At 44.4% G+C, this 20,696-nt stretch overlaps 2 protein-coding genes across 4 annotated transcripts in view; one reads left to right on the top strand and one right to left on the bottom strand.

Moving 5' to 3' along the window:
* LOC139352111 (calcipressin-1-like) overlaps positions 1-20,696 on the top strand; it is a 248,609-nt gene that overhangs the window by 154,043 nt on the left and 73,870 nt on the right. The gene's annotated exons all lie outside the window — the stretch shown is intronic.
* Positions 1-20,696, bottom strand: part of dmd (dystrophin) — a 166,624-nt gene that overhangs the window by 83,385 nt on the left and 62,543 nt on the right. For all 3 annotated transcript variants that reach the window (XM_070994174.1, XM_070994172.1, XM_070994173.1), the window contains 9 exons: positions 17,666-17,858; positions 14,234-14,379; positions 8,694-8,794; positions 7,784-7,895; positions 7,573-7,686; positions 7,272-7,427; positions 6,686-6,856; positions 3,353-3,535; positions 1,248-1,382 (listed from right to left, as the gene is read on the bottom strand). In XM_070994174.1, coding sequence (XP_070850275.1) covers positions 1,248-1,382; positions 3,353-3,535; positions 6,686-6,856; positions 7,272-7,427; positions 7,573-7,686; positions 7,784-7,895; positions 8,694-8,794; positions 14,234-14,379; positions 17,666-17,858 — 1,311 coding nt within the window. The remainder of the gene's footprint in view (positions 1-1,247; positions 1,383-3,352; positions 3,536-6,685; positions 6,857-7,271; positions 7,428-7,572; positions 7,687-7,783; positions 7,896-8,693; positions 8,795-14,233; positions 14,380-17,665; positions 17,859-20,696) is intronic.

The following is a 20,696-nucleotide window of genomic DNA, read 5'->3' as shown; positions in this document are numbered from 1 at the left end:
CTTCACAGGTCACGTCTTACTTTTCTTTCTCTTCCTCCTTTTTGTTTGACAAAACTTTGTTGGTTCACTTGAAAATTTCACTTCTGAAACATGCACGCATGCATCCTAGCTTCAACACAAAACTCCCTTTCTTTATCTGTTTTTTAGTTGGATTTTAGTTGCTCCCTTTCTTTCTCTTCTTTTATCACATTTACTAAATTGAAGCCGTCTGGCCTCTTGGGTGGGCTCGTGTCCATTTTATGGTGCAGGCAGGGGTTCTGCCTGGCCGAGCTCATAGGTGATGGAGGCCCATGAGGATTTCTCCTTGTACAGATTGGGAAACAGAGTGTTGCCCCAAACTTGCCAGCCTCCTTCTAATGGTGTTTTTCCATCCAGCTGTGAACACTGAGCTGATCTGTGAGCCACCACGACTGTTCAACGTGTGCTGGCACAGTGTGAGCACGGTAAAAGTGTGCTGGTTACAAACCACGGTCAGAGTTTGATCCAAAACCTTGTACTCTCTCGCCACGCAGTACTTGGCAGGTTCTGTTTACATGAGGGGGGATGTCCCGATGGTTGATAAAACATAATAAAGTGTCCTCTACAGCGACCCAGTGTAAGACAATGTGATAAAGTAGCCTCTAGGCTCTGCGGTGATGACGCCCTCTCGGGTGCCCATTTGTGTTTTTTCACTGCTGCCCCACAAACAACAGGAGCGTCCGACTGAGCAGTAACTGTACAAAGCTCCAGTATGGCTGACAGCGATCAGCAAACAGTAAAATAAGGCTCGACTAAACTCCAAACAGCAGAGATTCAGTTTGCAGAAAGAGCTGAACACACAGAGACTTTTACAAACAGAGGTTTCTCCCAAGTCTCCAGCACAGACACACACGACTTCCACCCATCGCTTCGGTCTGCACGAGGAGGTGTCTCAGGTCGGCTGCTAAACCGTAACGGCGTGGGCGGTTCAGCGTGGTATCCCCTGCTGCGAGGATACAGTGGAAAACGCATGTGATGACTGCTGGGTGCAGCTAAGCGAGCTAAAATGAGTCTGTGAGGATCACGCCTACCCCTTCCACCACAGAGGGGAGGGAAAAAACCCAAACACAAACCTGACCTCTGGTCCAGCTCATGGTGCCTCCAGTCCCCTTTAAACACACTTCAGGCGAACATCTGCTTGCTTCTTTTAATATTTTATTACTAGCACTGACATTTATCCATCACTTCTTTTTCTATTTTCCTCTCCTCCTCCTCCTCTTCATACTCACATCCAGCGCCTCCTGCAGCTCCTCTGCTCCTCCCTGGAGGTTGTCCGTCTCGTCCAGTTTCTGCTCCAGCTGGTCCAGGAAGGCGTTCTCCTGCTCCAGGTAGGAGAGCAGCTCGCACCAACACGCCCACACCTCCTGCAAAACACACACGACATCATCAGGAGGCGCAGGGAGAGAGGGGGAGACTGAAAGGATGAGTTCATGGATGGAGGAAAAGGAGAGAAGAGGAAGGAGGGAGGAAAGGCGTGAGGTGAGAAAGATGAGGACAGGTGACTGCAGATGCCATCTCAGCCTTCCCGTGGCGCTGTCTTATATTCACGTCTTCAGCATTGGTGCAGGCCGTCATATCAACATCTGCTCAACATCAACATGTCTGATGAGTCTGTTTCCATCTGCAGATCAGCAACAGTTGCCTCTGTCTGGCTGAAGTGATTGAACTGACTCCCTCGGTGCAAAATGAAGCCGTACTTCGGGAAAAAGCAAAAGTCTTCGAGCAAGTTTCACAGAAACAAATAATTCAAAAAGTGCTCGACAGTTGTTGGTGGCAGCATGTTGTTTAGCATCAACAGATGGACAGGAGTTCTTAAAAACAGCTTTTCAAAATGTCAAACTTTCCTTTTCCTGAAACAAAGAGACAGCTGCTGTCAGGCACTGAGTCCACTGAGGAAAACTACAGGCTATAGGCTCCGTCTGCGCACAGGATAACATCTGAACGTCAGGCTTTTTCTACATTTCAGCGCTGACATGCTCAATAAACATGACAGGGAGAGCAAAAGCCACGATTAGCGTGTGTGGAGTTGGCGGGGGAAGCGCACACAGAGGTCTCCACATCTATTACAAACTGAAAGGGCCATGAAACGGCAACTTTTAACGCCATTAACCTCAACTGCACAAATTATGTTTGTGTGTTTCGCCCTCATTTCTGCAGAGACGCCCGAGCTCTGAACCTGTCTTCACATGCATCACATGCATCTCCAAATTAAGAGGCACCGTGCACATTTTATTTTATTATAAGGAAATTATATTTAAAAATGTGTATTTTATGCACATGGCAGGGCAGCCCTAATCTCCTGATACTGAAACAAGATTAATGGCGATTTAGTGGCTGACGTTGCTCACAGATTTATCCAGTAAAGACATCAGGAACAGTTGGAAAAAGTTGAAACTGCATTTCTTCTGGAGAAACAATATGTTTTGCCGTTTGAAGCTTATCATTACAGCGCTCCATTATTCCCAGGAGTAAACACAGCTCCTCTAATCGTACATAACAACAAAAATGGCAGCAGATAGCGACGATGAAAACGCGTTTTATTGTTCTATAAGTTCCCGGTGCTGCCTCACTGCACGGCTGAGCCCGTCAACGTTTCGTGAAACATAAATTCAAAAAGCATATTTGGGGCTTTGCATTGGATTGAGTTTCACTGTTACTTCTAAAGACGCTTTGTGCTGTGGCTAATTTCACCAGGGTTTGGGAGGGGGGTCGGCTCGGTATTCAGACTCAAAACATACATTTTCTCACTTGCGTGGATGGTGGTATCGAGCCATACAGACACTTTTAAGAGGTCTGTCTCTGAGATTTCTGCCTCCGAAGCACCGAACACGCTGTCTGCCGTCTCCCCTCGACTGAAGAACAGACCCCCGCATGTATCTATTCATCTTGTGTCTCCATCTCTTTTTATTACATAATTGTTCAATAAACATCCAGCTTGAACATTAAAACGGCACTTCTTAATTAAAATGGACTTGTTTTCGATTAAGCTTACACTTTGCGGGAAATAAGCCAACATCTAAGCAGCGAGGAAAGAGCCTGAAACGGTGCTGCTTGGCTAAACTCGCTTCACCGTGGCTCATCTATAATACACCCCCTGAAAACACTCATCTACCACATACAGTACACAACATGCCTTGCAGAGCTGGCACTGATGTATGCGAGCACCACGGCCTTGGCCTTGACACAGCATGTAAGGGTGTTTTTAGCTTGGGCGCACACACGAACACACACACCCTCTTCAAGTACACTTAATCTTTTCCCAAAAATGCCAACATCGTCAAATTAACACCTCCTCATGATGACAGAGAAGACAGGAAAGGGAGACAGATGATACCTCCAGAGTTTTGCATTTCCCATCCAGCCGGCTGCACAGGCGCTGGTAGTTGGCCGTCAACACGTCCAGCTCAGACCGCAAAGCATCGTGGGCCGTGGGCGGAGCCTTGGCGATGAAACTGTTCACACTGTCAGTCAGGAGTTTGACCTTTAGCTCTTTGGAGTGGACCTCTTCCTGGGCCCTCTGATGGAGAGGCAGAGAGAGAAAAGAGTTGATCGGGCTGTTAGAGACGCTGCGAACTGCCTGCCTCTAACTGGGATCTCTCAAAGGAAAGGTGTGCTTTTATCCAGCGTGAGGCAGCGATGGTGATTTCTCTGCTAGTGTTAAACATGAGTCTTTCATGCTTTCAGGTCGTGGGAAGTCTACTTTAAAAACAGATGGTATTTTGTATGAAGGGTTTGCAAAAAAAAAAAAAAGTTTACTGGTTGAACCAGACTGACAACTGATAAGACAGGAAGTGACAAAGATACAGAAATCACTGTTAAAAGAGGCTTAGCGTCAACATCTGTGCAGATTAAAACAGGAACAGGTTCCTGTTTCAGTGTCAAACGCACAATCATGTCTATGACAAGCTGGAATAAACAGGCACGGTGCTTCAGCAGAGCTGCTTTTAAAACCTCAAATCAGAAACAGAAGGCTGGTCTCAGGTCAGCGCTATAGGAATATCAGATGAACATACTATGGGCTGACAAATCACAGCTTAATCTGACCACTGAGTCGACTGCAGAGGGCCCAAAGAAAAACAGGTTTCTAAAATATTTAGAGCCCAGTTGCACCATTGTGGTCCAGAGTCACTTTGGTCTTTCTGGGCTGGAGAACAAATTCAAACTGAAGGGTATATGGGGGGAAATGATTACTATAGCAATCTCCCCTGTCATGCAACACTGCAGGGACATTGACTAGAAGGACGTTTTAATCATTTCATATTCATCTTCTGGGGCGAAAACTATTTCAAATGTAAATAATACACTTGGGGTCTGAATTATACAGATTAATACACACGAGTTTCCCCCAAATGTCGACAGCGGAGACGGAAATGTGCAAAGCTAGCACCAATGGAGCCACAGTGGCACATTTAAGGAGAATGCACCAGGTGGAAATACACCAGAATAGTGATTTCTGGTTCTTAACACAGACTTTTCACACAACCGTCGGAGAAAGCTCAGGCTGCAGAGCATTTAACACAAGCACAGACTCAGAGTGCAGATTTGAGTCGGCTGCTCGCAGTCAGAGGATGGAAGCAGACAGGCAGTGGGTTTCTTTGTTAGAGTATTTTCATACTTGAGCGTGCGGTTTTGTTGATGCAGAGTGAATCATTTTGGAGCTTGCTTTAGATGTTTGGCAAACTGGAGCGATGCTGATTCCATGTTGTTACGATGTCCAACACCTGAAAACAAACTGTGGCTGAAAAACTGGGATTAAACCTGCTTTGTGTGAAAAGGGACCCTGAGTTCAGTTGATTTAGCTCGCGTGCGTTCACACGCCTTTTCATATCAATACGAGTCCTAAAAGTCATCCGAGGAGTGAAAGGAAAGAGAGACAGATGGTGAGAGATAAAGAGCAAGAGAAGGAAGGAAGGAAGAGAGAAAGAGAGAGGGGGCTTAACGGATGGAGGGATGGATGCACGAACAAATGAATCAATGTATGTTCTGTTGACAAAGCCACCGACTGTGAAGAGACAGAGAGAGACAGAGTGAACAAGAAAGCCAACGAATCAATGAATGAAGGAGTGGAGCTAATACTTTCCCAAACGAGGGAGGAAGCGGGGGGGGGGGGATTAGGAGAATAAACGAGGGAACAGATTCAAGAATGGAGTTTCCTTTAAGCTCAGAGCAGAAAGGGGGAGTAGAGAAGAGGAACAGGAGGTGAGACGAGGGAGGGGGGGGAGATTAGCGAGAGCAAGCAGAGTGAAATCAATTTTTAATTTTCAACTCCACTCTCAAGCAAACTTTTTTTGGGGAGGAGGGGTGAACGGAAAGGGACAACCGCTGCCAAGGCTTTTGGGTATATCACAAAGCAAGTAGTGGCGCGCATTTACATCACAAATACATCGCATTAAAGTTATGAAAGCTAAAAAAGGTGCGGCGGCGAAGAGGAGAATCGATGCAATTTGATAAAGAATTGAGGAATGGAGGGATGAGAGCAGAGACGGTGAGCGAGGGTACGGGAAGAAGATGAAGAGAGATGGAAAGGAAGAAAAGAGAGAGATGGTTTTTCAACTTCAACAATGACAGGAGAGGCAGGCAGACAGGGGCGTTATCGACCTGGAATTAACCAGGATCAAAACAGAGCGGCAGAGAAAGGAGAAAGAACAGCTGCAGCAGCTGCACACAGTCGATCAGAGCCGGGCCTCCACGGTGAATATAGACAGCAACGAGATCACGCTCATCCACACAAAGCCCAGATGTCAGGTGTCAGTGAACAAACACATAACTCGACTTATTTAGGAGTAAAACTAAGACACACAGGCGAGCTCGGTGCAGCTGTGAATGATGCCACAGAAGAAGATGATGATATGGAGCCGACAGATCCAAACTTGGATAACAATATGAAAATCCTGAGGGACTGTGTGAAAGCTACCGGGGCGTCAACTCCCCAGACATACTCGTGCTTCCTTTGAACCCTCGTGTTGCTTTCTAATTTCTTAATTAGATTTTAGACCGTCCTTAAAATCATCAGCACAAACTCTGTACGCTGACCCCCTCACCTGTCCTGAGTGTCCACAGCCCGGGCATTGAGAGGTGGACACAGGCAAAGCTGGCTCCCAGTGAAAACAGGCCGTGGCTCTGTCCCAGTATCCACTGATGCAGTATTTGCAAGTTGGCGGGATGTATTTTAGGCATTTGTCACATTGACAGTGGTGAGAACTGATCTGGTGGAAGTGACTGCTTTCAGCCAAGAAGTGGTCCCACACATAATCCCTGTAAAACCACTAATGCTTGGATGTAAACAATGTTATTCACACTGAATATAAACAGATACTGTAAAATTCTGCTTCATGCTGGCTGTGAAACCAGGCACAATGATCTCAGGATTCATCTTTGGTATGTGTCCAATACCTGCAAAACTAAGGACATTTCATTCAAATGCTAGGATGCTAATTCTCCTGCATTGTCACTGTAAGCATGTTAGCATGCTGACATTAGCACTGAGCTCAAGTAGAGTCTCACAGAGCTGTTAGCAAAGCTGTGGACTCTTGGTTTTCTTTTTAATGGCGGTTTTTGTTGCACAGTGCAATAAAGCGATGCAGCACTGTGCAGTTCGTTTCTTGCCTTACATTCTTCATTGAAAAGCTTCCACGAGCTGCTTTGTTATAGCTGTATTTACACACACCTTGAGCTCCTCCACGGCCTTGCGTAGCTCTTCTGGCGTCTTGTATGTGAAGTCTCTTTCCAGGTAGTCTTCCTCAGCCTGATTGATCCACTCCTGCATCTCCTGCATTTCCTTCCTCAGAGCCATGGTCTTATCAAGGCCACCTTTAAGAGCAGACTTCTTAGCATAGGCCTAGAAAGAGGAGAAGAAAAACAAGCGATATTACCTTAACTAACTGGAGAAACCTTGTAAGCAAGCAAAGAGGTGAGATTCTCTGTCACAGGAGATGATACAAACTGTATATCAATTTCAAATTAATCTATTAAAAAATCCACAGTGTACATACATGTGGGCTACTGTTGCCTACAACACAGTAGGAAATGTGCAAGCACAAAAACAGTTACATCAAGCAAATAAATTAAGAAACCAACTGAATTTATCTGTATATTCTACTAATAAAATAAAGCTTCAAATGCTAGTTTTTGGTAAACTCATCACAGAGCTGACCACTGAGTGCTCGTTAGTGTAAGACAGAGAAGCAAAGCAGCAGAAGGTGGAGGAACGCCTGAGAGCTGGAAAACACACACTCTGGATGAAGGTCACACACCTGTTTGCAGACGTTCTCCCACTGGCCGTTGAGTTCGTCCAGTAGTTTCTGGATGTAGATGGCGAAGGGCGGCTCGGCCTCTTTCTTTAGGTACACGCCCACTTCATTGATGCCGTTGACGCTGGGTTGGATGGTGTGGATGTCGTTCACCAGAGCCTGGCCAATCAGAGAGCAGGAGAGCAGGGTGAATTATGACTGCACATGTTTTAGATGGATCATTTTTTCTATTCCAATGTCTTTACAAGCGCTCATGAAGAGGGTGTCATCATTTTATAAACCCATGGATATTTGGCTTCCTCACCGTGCACTGCTCTAACTGTTTCTCCAGGGCTTCAGAGTCTCCCAGCGCCGGCCATTCCTCATTCAGGAACACATCCACGTCGGCCATCCACTTCTTCAAAGTCTTCACATCGTTCTGGTGCAGAAACAGGAGCGGGTATTGAAATGAAGTCAAATTCTTGTGTTGCTCGGATTCTGGAGCAACACGCAGTAATCCCTCCACTCAGTCTCACCTCGAACTGCATGAGTTTGGCCATGAGCTCCTGGATTCTCTGGCCGTTGTCTGACAGCGTGGTGCCAAGTCGCCTCCAACGCGCCATGATGGAGTCCATCTCGATGCGATACCTTGAGAAAATCACAGACACTTCATGGCTTGTAGCATATTTCTTTAGCGATACATTGCTAATGCAACTTCCTGTTTCGACCTTTGTATCCAGTTTGGGAATACTTAAAAGAAAATATTAAGAAGTGAAGTCGTGGCTTGGGTTGAAAGCTCGCTTGAAGACAATTATTCCTTTCTGTTGCCCTGCCCTGCTCTTTTAATCAGCCTGTTTACACGTTCTGCTGAACAAGCCTGAACCTGCTGTTGCTATGCTCTTAAAGGACCCATTTTTCTCTCAGTTTAAAGATCCCCTCTAATGGAAAAGATGAGGGATACAATCCACGGTCCTCTTTGTGCCAAAAATTGAATTTTAAATCGTAGCTGAAGCTAATATGGGGCTTAGGTAAATCAATCAATCAGTCAAGTGCTATCTCCCATTGTTCGTCTTTGCCGTACATTGTTTTATTGTTGTATATTTTACAATAGTTGGATATGAGCCCTAATTGCACTCTCCTGCTGCTGATCTCACTGAGCTTTAAGCCACAGCTGTACTTTTGTTACGGCAGCTTTTATCTTGTTGGATAAAACTGAAGGGCAGCACAGCGTTAGCACTGTCTCATAGTCAGAAGATTCTGGGTTGACAGGCAGAATAGTTGGAAATCGACTGGGTGTGTTTTAAGTAAAATCGGGACCCTGAGGCTGGACCAGTTTGAAAACTCTGCACTGCAGAATGATCCGCACCGGACTCTGCATCGAAATCCCATCCTGCTTCATTCTTTCAATGGATCACATAACACCGCATACTATTTTCCATGCCTTACTTCTGGCTGATGTCCGGCGGAGCTTTCTGGAAGACCTGCTCCACAGCCGAGGTCAGGTAATCCACCTCCCCCTGGTGTTCAGCCAGAGCCACCTGGAGCGCCTGGAGGATGAGAGAGGGAGAGATGGGTGAGTGGGAAGTTTGTGCGCTTCAAGCTGCAAACTTTTCTGTGCTCTTCCAGGAGAATTTCACAAAAATATTAAGATGTCTACCTTTGAAATGGTTTCCTACTGCTACTTATACACCATTAACATACTGGAGCCTAAATGAAACATCTGAATATAAGCTGTGTGTATGCAAGTGTATGCAAAAGCCCACATAATGAGCAATAAAGGGAATCCAGAGGTAAATAAGAAAATTCGACTTTTGTTCATATCAGTTCAGGGCACACTGCCTGTTCCTATCTGCACATCACGCTCGTACGTTCGCTCAAGATTCCACAGATAATCGTCCATCCTCGTGAAAACGCCATGGAGCCAAAACGCTTTGGGCAAAGGGTCATTTCGCCAGCTTGTCTGTTACATTACACGGCACTGAGCGGCTAAGATGAATGACGAGCATGAGGGGTTATGAGGCTGCCACTGCTAGCGTTTTGCAATGAAAGCCTTTTCACACTAGTTGACTTTGCTCACCCCGCTGCGCAGGATGAATTACAAGCGAAGGTGAGGGAGTTCCTGGTGAACTTTGGGTGGAGGATTTTGGGGAGGAAAGCCGTGTTCACACGCAGGTGGCTCAGGGGCATAATTTAGCTTAGCTGAAGCACAGCCCCTGGACAGGACATCCATCAGTTACTACGGCTTACCCACAATCCTTCTGCTGCTACACTGAATCCCAAGCAGGGAGGCATTAAGGACTCTTTTTGCTCCAAGTTATGGGGCTTTTGCTTTTCTTTCCTCCTCCTTTCTCTTAGTGATTTTTATTGAAGAGCAGGGAATCACATGGACGGGCCTCTGACAGCTTTGTAACTCACTCAGAAGTCACATTGTTGGTGAGTGAGATGAGTGAGCTCCCTGATTAGAGACACACATCATCACACAGTAAAGTTATTTCTATACAATTCAACCTCACCACTGCTAAGGACACTGACTGTTTAAAGAACTCCTTCAACTTAATGATCAGGTTATAGAAAATGGGATTTGAGCAGCGGTCTCTTGTGTCCACGTCGCTCTCTCTGTTGACCCGCAGCGTCACGGCGCTCCCGCCTGCCTGTGAGCAGCAATCATTCACCCTGCCACGAGAGGTCCTTGTCAGGTAAGCAGAAGCTGTTTTAGGCATTTGAACAAACGACCAGTGCGGTGTTTCCTGACAGCCTCTCCCAACAGAGCTGGCCACCCTTCAATACCTGCACATCAGAAAATTTATGGCACTTACCGATGCACATATTAACTTAAATGTTGATTAAATAAGTATCTGACACACTGGAATAACAGCTGCAGGCTTATTTTTCATGAGCTTCTTGATCAAAAATACTGATATACTGTCTGAAAAGCATTAAGGTTATGAGCTAAGGTGATCGATTTGATATTAGAGAATGCAAAGGCTGAAATTTATGTCACACCATTAGCTGGTTTGTTTACGTGGACGTATCCCACAGGACGACAGACACGCTCGTTTGTACGGTGGGTTTACAGACGACTTTCTCCCCTCACAAACTGTACAGATGCACAAACCAGACAGCTGCCAAGCGTCATTTTGGCCTCTCATCAAGTCACTCGCAGGATTAACGTTAATTAGCGACAGCTGATATGACCCGCTGCCACCGCCATTTTTCATTTAAAGTGGCGACTGCCAGCCAGCCGAATGCTCTGCACACTGCCCTTCGCTAATGAAAGAGATTTAGAGTCAGAGTTTAGCAAACGTGGCTTGTATTTTGTCAGAATGGACATCCATCGATTTCACTCGCACATGCAGTGAAATGCACAGTCGTGCTGAGTGAAGAAAGGGTCTGATCAGCCTTACATCTATATTTTTTCTAGAAAAGCTTCAGAATTGTCACATTTTTTGTGTTTGACAAACAAACATATCTGTTGGTTGGACAAAACAAGACATCTGTAGACATCACCTTGGGCTTTCAGAAGTTAATTACAGTCCTCAATCAATTATCTAGAGAGCCCACCCCGACTCACTTCTCACTACGACACCCTGCTGCAAAATCACAAATTAATCACAAGATGTAATTACACCGAAATTCTAGGTAGTGATTGAATGATGCAATCAGGTCTTAATAACTTTACCAGCAGCTGTGGACAATATTAATAATCATTTCACTTCAAGCTGCCAGTTACCCAAACCAATCAGGGCTGTTTTTAATATCCGCTTTTCTCAGTCAGGATTCAAACCAAGATCAGGCTCGGTTTACAGAAATACTTGGTTAGGATTTGTGATGTTTTGGCTTAAAACCACAAACATGCTGGTAAAAGTCTCGACGTCTCATTAAAACACAGTTTTGTCTCCACAAGCTGTCACGCCACCGCCATCCTCTCCTTAAGTTTCAGCTCATATCAATACTCGCTGCAGCAGTCTGAACTACGTCACTTTGATACCAATCATAGATGCACAATTTTATTTTAGTGACTGGGCTGCACACACACACACACACGCGGGAGTCTCGTCTCTCTGAGCGACGGCAGGGGAAACAGTTGTGCCGAAAATTAATGACGGCTTATCAGTATGCAGAATGAATTCCTAATTATTATCTACAATCAACTTTAATTAATCTCAGGCTACAAGGCTTGATCTCCCTGTTATGTTACAAGACCATTATCAAGTTTAAAGAGGGCTGAGTGCACACACACACACACACACACACACACACACACACACACACACACACACACACACACACTTCCTCTGTGTTGTGACCTTGACTTAAATTGAAGATAAAAATCAACACGACTAAAACAACAACAAAGTAATAAAAAAGGAACAAAAGACCTTGGATTCCTTTGACTGGTAATACGGATTAACACTGACACAATGAAAAAAAAAAAGACTGCGTGTGTGAGTGTGTGTGTGTGTGTGTGTGTGCGTATTCACCTCCATATTGTATGCATACTGACACGCTGCACTGGCATTTTGAGTGTGTTTATCTGTAGGTAGATATTGTGATAAACAGAGACACCGATTTGCTCCATTGGGATTTTGCTCACCCGCCTCTCATAATTGCAGAATTGTAGACAAACAAACACACACACGCATGCAAATACACATACACACACGCCAACAGCAGACCAGCTCTGGCCTGCTCTCTGCATGTTAAGCAGATGCAAGTCGAGCTCCACGAAATCACTGATTTTCACTGAAATTGAAATTCTGTCTGCTTCTTTTTAGCTTTCTGAAGATTCACAGCTTCGCTTGCTGCTCGAGCTGCTGCTTTAAATCTAAAACATGTGCAGTTTACAGGATACAGGACCGCAAGCAGCTGCACGGCACGAACACAAGCTGCGCCGAGCAGAAAACCTGCTGAACGAGTGCAACAGCGGCAATGTAAACATATGTGATGGAGACGACAGATGGCTCGAAAGAGGAGGACAGAGCATCTACATCAAACTGGAAGAGCCGTCAGTCAAAAAACACTTATTAACCCACACGGGTGATCACAATCTTTTGCTTAATTCGACCTGTGTTCAGGACTGTTATTAAGTGTAGGTGTGTGTGTGTGTGTGTGTTATTACTCATGACTATATTAAACAAAAATAGTTCTTAGTTAATTTGTGAGTATTTACACTGTTAATGCTACGCAGCTTTAATGTGACACATTTAGAGTGAATACGGTCGACACACTTAAACCTAAACTTGATAAAAAGCTGTTTAACAATGAAGCAAACTGGGAAGGTTTTAATTTACATTTCACAGTGATAACAGAATATACTGTGTGTTCCCAAACAGCGGCTGAGGCCTTCACTTTCCTCAAGGCCAGGACAGGTTTATATTCGAGACAGGCCTTTATTTCTAATTTTCCATTGTTCCCCAGCCTAAAGAAACTCAGAAGTCAGTCCTGATAAATTCAGTGCAATATCTATTTTCACTCCATCAATATGGCTAGAGTCATATTCTGCTTGTCTTTTTCCCCAAACAATGTTAAAATTCAGTAAAAGAAACTCAAAACTTCCTCCAGAACTTCCAGTTTCGCTCAGCTTTGTTGTCCTTGTTTTCAGTTAGGTGTCTATTTCTATCTTCTTGTGAGTTTCTCTTGTAACTATGACAAAGTACATATAGATAATCTTAAAACTGCAGCCAAATACTAAATTATCATTGTACTAAATTCAGCATAAGAGCTGCTGTTGTAGGCTACAGGTAATTCCAACACCTGCCTGTTAGATGTGTAATGTATGTGTGTGCAAGCATGTGTTTGTTTTTTAAAGGGGAAGATTAGTACATTAGAGCTAACATGAGGAAGTAAATAAGAACAAAAAATGAACACAACTTTTATGAAGTATTTATCATAGTTATAGTGAGAGGTGGAAGTGAGCCGGGGTTACAAGTTTCAACAAGTCACTGGCCACAAAAGCACCACAGGGGCATATTCATGAAAATAGATTTAGGCCAAATATAAATATGCTGGAATTTACCAGGTGAAATAAAACTCATGCAGCTCTTGCTATTAACACTCGGTTATGTTGAACATGACCTCTCCTCTCCAAAAGGACACTCCATCTCCCTCAATAATTGGTTCTCCAGAGATTTTATGTCTACAGCGGTGATCTGGGGATGTCCTGGTGTATCAGATGAATGCAATTTACTCACTAGTTTGTGGGTATGAATCAGACTCTTGGTTAATGGGGCATGTCATCTGTTTTCTCTGCCTTCTTTATCCTCTGCCTGCTACCTCAAAGAGCATCCTTTAAAAGAGTGCTGCTTTGGCAGTTTGGCATCGCCAGTGGCAGTATAACTTTACTACGTGCAGTAAAAACTGATTACAGTGTTATACAGCCACACAGGATTATAGAGCCAGTCTCATTTTGGCATTTTATGGGAATTTGTAAACAGATCTGAGCAGCAGTGCTGTTGAGAGCATACACAGTGATACAGAGCAAATGCACCTATCAGCTGAATCACTGTTGACTCCAACTGGATGAAGTGATGCCCACCGAACAGCATAATTACCTGTGATTCATACCAGATAGAGAGCTGCCATTAAACCAGCCTCCAACATTGCACTTCACTGCACGATCTAAGCTCTGATAAGTTCCCCGATAAGCTAAAATTCTTAAAAAGTCTTCAGGTAGTTTCAAAGGCTCAATCTGTTAAAAGTTGAAACATGTAAAGTTAAAATGTTGTGACACCTCTTAAACAGTTTCTAAGAGTCGCGACTTTCAGATGAAGCGGAGGCGCGACGGGCAGTTTAAGCGTGTGCACTGCAAGCAGCTGAAACGTCAGCTGATGTGAAAGAGCGTGAGATGAAAGCATTTGATCCGTGATTTGAATCCAGTGAGGATGCATCACTGCGAATTGGCAGTGCCTGGGTTTGGCGGCCGCGTCACAGACTTTCAAACTTTCTCATATTAATTAACATGTGAGTGTGTGTGTGTGTGTGCATACCTGGACATCCTTCAGTCTCTGTTCCATAATAGGGTACTCTGTAACAGCCGTGGATGGGATGGCCAGCTTGGCCTCGCACTGCTGTAGCCACGCCAACAATGTGGATATGGTTTCCTTATAACGAGCCGGGGGCAAGCACTCCAAAACTGGAGACACACAGGGAGAGACGGGAAGACGTGTCAGAGGCTGTCAGGTGATCAGTGCTGCTGTAGCACTGCAAACTGCAGAGGCTCTAATATCCCAACATATGGACAAATACCACAAGCTCATTCAAAATTCAAAATCTAAACATAAATCTTCTCTCCTGCATTTTGCTGGTAAGGTTGCAATAGCATCTCTTTGGAGTGCCTCAAGGGTCAATTCTGGGTCCTTTCATTGTTTAGAAAAATGCTCCAAAATGTGAAATATTCCATTTTACAGGTGGAATATATGTGAAAATATGTTCTCATGTTATATATCTACGATATCTGAAAGTTTTCTAAAAGCTTCACACTCGTCGCATTGTTTCAATAACTGCTGCTTTCCCCTCAGAGAAATTTCTTTCCATTTGCTTCTCGACTGGACTTGAATCGGGCACAGTAATCCGTCGGTGCAGGCTCTCACACATGCACACACCCATCCATGTGTAAGTAGTTGAATGTGTGTTGGATATCTCACCCCTGGCGTGGGTGAGAAAGAGCAGTGTGCGGCACAGGGGAGGAAGCTGTCTGAGTGCGTGAAGAAGTCGACTTTGTCTGCTGAGCTGTCAGCATTGTTCTCTGTTTTCTCTCCTCTCTCCAGCTGCCTCTCCTTCTCTCTCTTCTCTCCTTTCTTCCCACTCTGCATCTTGTCTCTCACTCTCTTGTCTCTCGATGTCTTCTCCCTCAGGGTCATTTTCTCAGTGGCTGTGTTTTTTTGTTTTCACATTTCTTGCCATCATCCTCTCCTTCATTGATATAAATAGCGATCGGCTCTTGTTTTGTCACAGCGTCTGTCTGATTTAGTTTTCCTTGCCTTGATGGCCGCAGCTTTCGGCTTCTTTTTCTCTCATCTCATTAAGTCTCATTGTCATTGTTTTCACTGAGTGCAGCACACACAGTGAGAGTAGCACTACAAATTGGACGAAATGACTCACTCTCACTTGCTGCTCACCATGTAGACAGGCGACACGGTGTAACCATATGGGTGAGGGCTGACTATATGTTGTCAGACGAGTCTGAGTCACTCAATTCCATCACCAGCTCTACAATTGGCCTTGTGACATGTAATTTGAGCACGTTTAGCGGCAGAATGACAGTACAGCTCTGTAAAATTAGAGCCTTTGAGTGACAGTTTCCTTGATTCCTTTCGCTTCAGAGCATCGATGGCTTGAAACTTTGTTGTGGCGTTACTTGTTAGCCATGGGGAGCCTAAAATAAATCCAGATATCAGATCCGCAATTTGTCTGTGGGCCTGGGGCCTCTGTGCTTGGTGACCCCTATAAATTGTTTAGATGGTTTTGCCAATTCAACACAATAAAGATTCTGCAATGCCACGTCATCCCGTGCAGCCATGTCTCATGGAAATGCATGTAGATGCTGACTCCCTCTCTACACGGATGTCAGAGGTCAATGTGGGCATTAATTAAGCACTGGAGCTGGCAGGGATTCAGTGTCTTGCCCAAGGATAGTCAACACGGTGGGTGTTTGCTACATCCAGGTCATGCGTGGCAGCCTCTCTGTGCAACCTGCAGCGCAATTAGTGCTATTGTATTATTCTGAAAATGGATATTCAGAGTTAGTGGTTTAAACATGTTTGAATCTTAGTTAGTAGTGCAGCAGAAGAAGTGCCATTTTCTGACTGATTGATTTACTGACGTGCAAGCTGTGCCGTGTTAAATACATAAATGCTTCGTGGAGGTAATAGCAGAGCAGCTGATAGGGGGACGTTGCCGTGTTCATCTACCCACACTGAGAGATGTTGCTGTAGGCTGCAGATCTGTTTGCAGGATCTCAATGCATTCGTTCCGTTTTCCAACAACCACAGCGAGTGTGTCTGTGCTCAATGCTGGGTTGTTGTTGCTGTTGTGGGTAGAGACATTTGCCACTCTCAATCTGTCTGATACAGTGTGTGGGCTACAGCAGGTTGTCAAGGCTGACTTTCAGCAGTGGGAAACTGAACAGTCACTTATATCCTAAAGGGCTGGATCCAGAGTCCCACACAGACCAGGGAACCCTTTAAACATATGGATGGATGATGATGATTTCTTGGTTTTGCAAAGATGAGAAAGCGGAGCTCCCAATCAAGCACCAGTCCTGATGCTATGAGGGGGCTGCTTGTTGTTTTTAATGCATCAGGCTAGAAGAATGTGACTAGCCATTGTTTTAGATGTCAGATGGTCAATCTGTTACTGTCAGTTGGTGTGCATCAGTCATGGGGACCTTTGCTGCGTCTCTCTCTTCCTCCTTCCTTCCTGCCCTCTTTCACTCTCACTGTCTAATAAATGTTTAAAATGGCCAAACAGTAATAGTGAGTGACACACAGAGCAACATAGCAACAGCAGCCTGCAGCAACAATTAATGGAAAGACAGCACACAGCTCTGAGCGGCGTGAACAGAGCTGCTCTGAGCTTTGTGTCTATTTTTGCAGGTTAATCACACGTCTGATGCTGTTGGTTGAAAACTTCAGTATTTTAACACTAAAGCTGAAGAGAGTGGATGTGCAGGTAGTGTGCGACAGACTGTGGCGTCGATGGCATGACAAATGAAAAGCACAAAAAGGAATGAACACAGCGAATATTGTGCTGCTAATAATGGCAACTGTGACACAGGAGATGCAGCAGCCATTAAGTACTATAATTAACAAATACCTACTTCAAAATGTTCTTTAAATATCTTAATGGATGTGTACTTCAAACCAAACATAGAGGCTTTGAGTGCTGAAATCAGAGAGCATGCTACCCTCCAGTCTACTGAAAGACTGCTTTAACCTGTCCAGTAAGTCAAGCTAAAGGCTAACATGTAGGCTAGACATACTAGTACCATAATCGTGGTCTGCACGCTAGTTAGCTTGCTAACTGACCGTTAATTGCTAGCTGTCATTCAGCAAGCTAATTAGCTCAGTTGCTCATGGGACAATGAGTTCAGACAGTTTAATCAAGGGAAATGTTTCCACTCTTTGCAAACGTGACTCTTTTGTGGAGAGGTTAATAAAAGTGGATGGTCCAGCCCAGATAATAAGCTATGATCGCTTCCTCCATTTTGCTTGGAACTATGAAAATAAAAACTGTGTTTTGAAAACTAAAACTTTGCTTTAAATCTTGACAGTCCAGCACTGAAAAGCTACTGAAATTGAGGGTACCAAAATAAAACCAAGGGTCACGAGGTGCAGCGGTTAGGTCAGTTCATATGCTCTGCACCAAATGAATTTCTGGGATTAAGTTTTTGCAGTGAATCAGCATCTCGACGCTCTCACCCAGCTGTAGCTGCCTCTCTCTCGCCCTCAGATCCTCCAGGACCTTGTGGTAGTGCTCTTTGAAGGCATCGATGTCGGCGTCCAGGAAGGCTGAAGGGTCCTCCTCCCCTTCCTTCTCCTCCTTCAGCTCAGTGAGACGCTTCTCCAGGAGGTCCACCTGGGGCTGCAGGGCAGCCAGGCGAGCCACCTCCTCCTGGCAGGGAAAGGGCGGGAAGAAAGGGTCACATCGTGGATGAAAGGATGAGGGCGTGTTAGTCGACCACACAGACCAACTCCTCTGTTGTTACCATGAAGACTTTGTGCAGGAAAAAAACTAATTTGTACAAATTTAACCAAACTGCTCCGATAAAAAACTGATCTGTGGAAAAGTATAGTGTTTTCATTTCTGAAGTTCCACTCCATTTGCCTTATGCTTAATCAGTTCTATTTTACAGAAATGTTTAAATACACTCCCAACTGTTAATGAATAGGAAGCCAAGCAGGAAATTGGACCAGCTCAGCAAAAGCGAATGGTAGCTGTGAAACTACTTCTCCCAAACTTCAAACTGTGCAGAGAGAAGAGAGGAAAATAACTGCTTTATCGGCAGAGGAAGGTGAGAAGAACAGTGGATCCATCTTTCTACACTCAACATCTGGTTTGTGTTCAGCACCACAGTGAAAAGCAGATGCTGCAGGCTGCTGGTGTTTTGACCGCTCGCTGGGCCGCATTCCACTTCGTTAGGGTTGCTACACCTTTCCATACTTTACAAGCTTTCTGCTCTGGCGTGGCACAAAGGAAGTTTACAATGAGTGTGTGTGTTTTCATTGAACATTTCTCAAACAGGAGGACATAGTGCATCTATTGTGCACTGGTTTCAGAGAGGAATTAGGTATATTAGCTTCAGGTATGCACACAATACATTGTTGGTTTTAGTCTTTGCATAAGATTTGTTGACAATTAGAAAAATATAGACTTATCCTCTGAACCAATTAATAATCTAATTTCAGCCAGACTAGTGCAGGTTCATATTCACTGAGGCTTTGAATGCAGCTCAGTCTTACATCCCTTTAACACCGAGCAAGTTAACACTCGAGCCTAAAGCCAGGAGACACGCTCCTTATTCATGAATAATGTTAGAAAACACAAGCATTTATAACTCCGACAGAATATATTTTCATAAGCTAACAGTTGGCAGCATGATTTGCCACCGGGAAGGTCGTTCAAAAAGTTTCAATAAATATTTAGTTTTCTCTGAAGTCTTTCCTGCTTAATATAAAGATAGGAACTCAGAAAGTATTTATGTGTGCGGGCAAGTGTGTGTTCTGCATTCGTGTCTATGTGTGGCCAAGTGAAAACGTGTGGGCGCACTTCTGAGGGAAACCTTGTTTGTGTGAATTTGTCTGCAGCGGAAGCTCGACGAATCTTCGAAGAAAAATCAAATTCCGACACGCCTTCATCTCTTTTTGTATGCTAGTTTTCATCCGTTAATGTCTCTCTTCCTTCATCCTTTGTCCACTCTCATTTCCATCCATCTTCCTTTGAAAGCTGCCGTTTCCCCATCCCTCTCTGCTGTCATCCCTTTATGCTGGTTGCATTGCTCCTCTCTGCACCCTCCGTTCTGTTTTATGTCCTGGCTCTCACTTTAATTGTACCTCCCCTCCTCTCATCTCTTCTAGAAGTTTGTTTTCCTGAACCGCCTGTCACTTCTCTTCTTCTGTTGTTCAGACGTTATCTAAATGAACCTGTGTGTGTGTGTGTGTGTGTGTGTGTGTGTGTGTGTGTGTGTTTTATGCTGGTCTATACTCTTCAAGCCGCCCACTCATTTACAGACACAAACGACAGAAAGCAGAGTCACACTGTGGGCACGACTGCGCCCCTCATTCTAAACTGCCAAACTGGCGTCATTAAAGTATGCTGAATTACACATTAAAGGTTCCTTTTTGCAGAGTATCCATGGATCTACAGACGACTGACACTAGATTACTCTGAGGACACTGAAGAAAACTTTAAAACACGATGACTCAAATTCGCAAATTCAGGAAGATGTTTCCTCCTTTCATGCAGTCATCCTCTGCTTGTCTTCTGGAAACGTACACAGAAGGACACCATCTTGCTTCCAGTTGCTATCTGGAGTTTCAAATGACACCTCACTTGACCAATCACGATCTGCCCAATGAGGCCTTGCAACCAGAGAAGTAACTAACAGTCTGGGTTGAACGAAGGCCCGCCTTCTCTTCTCACATGTGAACATCTAGCCAATCACAGCCAAATTTGACAATGACTGACGCTTTGAACAGCAAAGAAATTCTGAACATGCCAAAATACCACCTCAGTGTGTTATTCACAGCTCTGGCGCCTGTCAAATTGCCTTTTTTGGAGAATGCTTAAATATACCATCAGAGAAAACATGACAGAATTCAGTTTCTGTGGTACTGTCATCAGTTTTCATTGAACTTGGACTAGTGTAAGGCTTCATGCTGTGGCCCCATTGTGTTTTCCAGCTAATAAGTCCCAGATTCAGGAATCTATTTGCAAAAAAATTCTACTTCAATGTGTTCAAACTTCTATTACTCAATGCCAGTAGCTCTTACAGTGAGTCTGGTGTGCGCTGGGGATAAAAGTTCAGAGCGTTACCTTTCAAAAGAGACCAAAACCATGCAAGTACTTCAAAAGATTCAAGAGCAGTTATCAATTTACTTTGGGTATGACTTACATAAGTGATTTAGGCTCATTCTTACTGGGATAGAAAGGGATGTTAAACGTGTACACCAACAGAAAAGTCAAAACAAAAAGTTAGTAGCTAAGACTGGATGGATCTCCTAATAATTCTTCTGACAGTTTCTATCAAAAGTTAGGACACATCGATGGCTGCGTCCTCTCTGTGAGCACCAGTTTTGGCAGAGGAGACGTTTAAGTGTTGTCAAAGGGCAAATTGGAAGATAGCAAACATTCGTCCTGTCTTGATTGAGAGAATACATGACAGAAAAATACTTACAGAAAACAGCTGTGACAGACAGATGCATGAAAAAAGACAGAAATTCAAACAAGCCA

Source organism: Chaetodon trifascialis, chromosome 24 (genome assembly GCF_039877785.1).
Source record: "Chaetodon trifascialis isolate fChaTrf1 chromosome 24, fChaTrf1.hap1, whole genome shotgun sequence".
In the NCBI taxonomy this organism is placed as follows: Eukaryota; Metazoa; Chordata; class Actinopteri; order Chaetodontiformes; family Chaetodontidae; genus Chaetodon; species Chaetodon trifascialis.
Note: the sequence above shows the minus strand (reverse complement) of the source record. Positions and strands in the feature narration are given on the sequence as shown.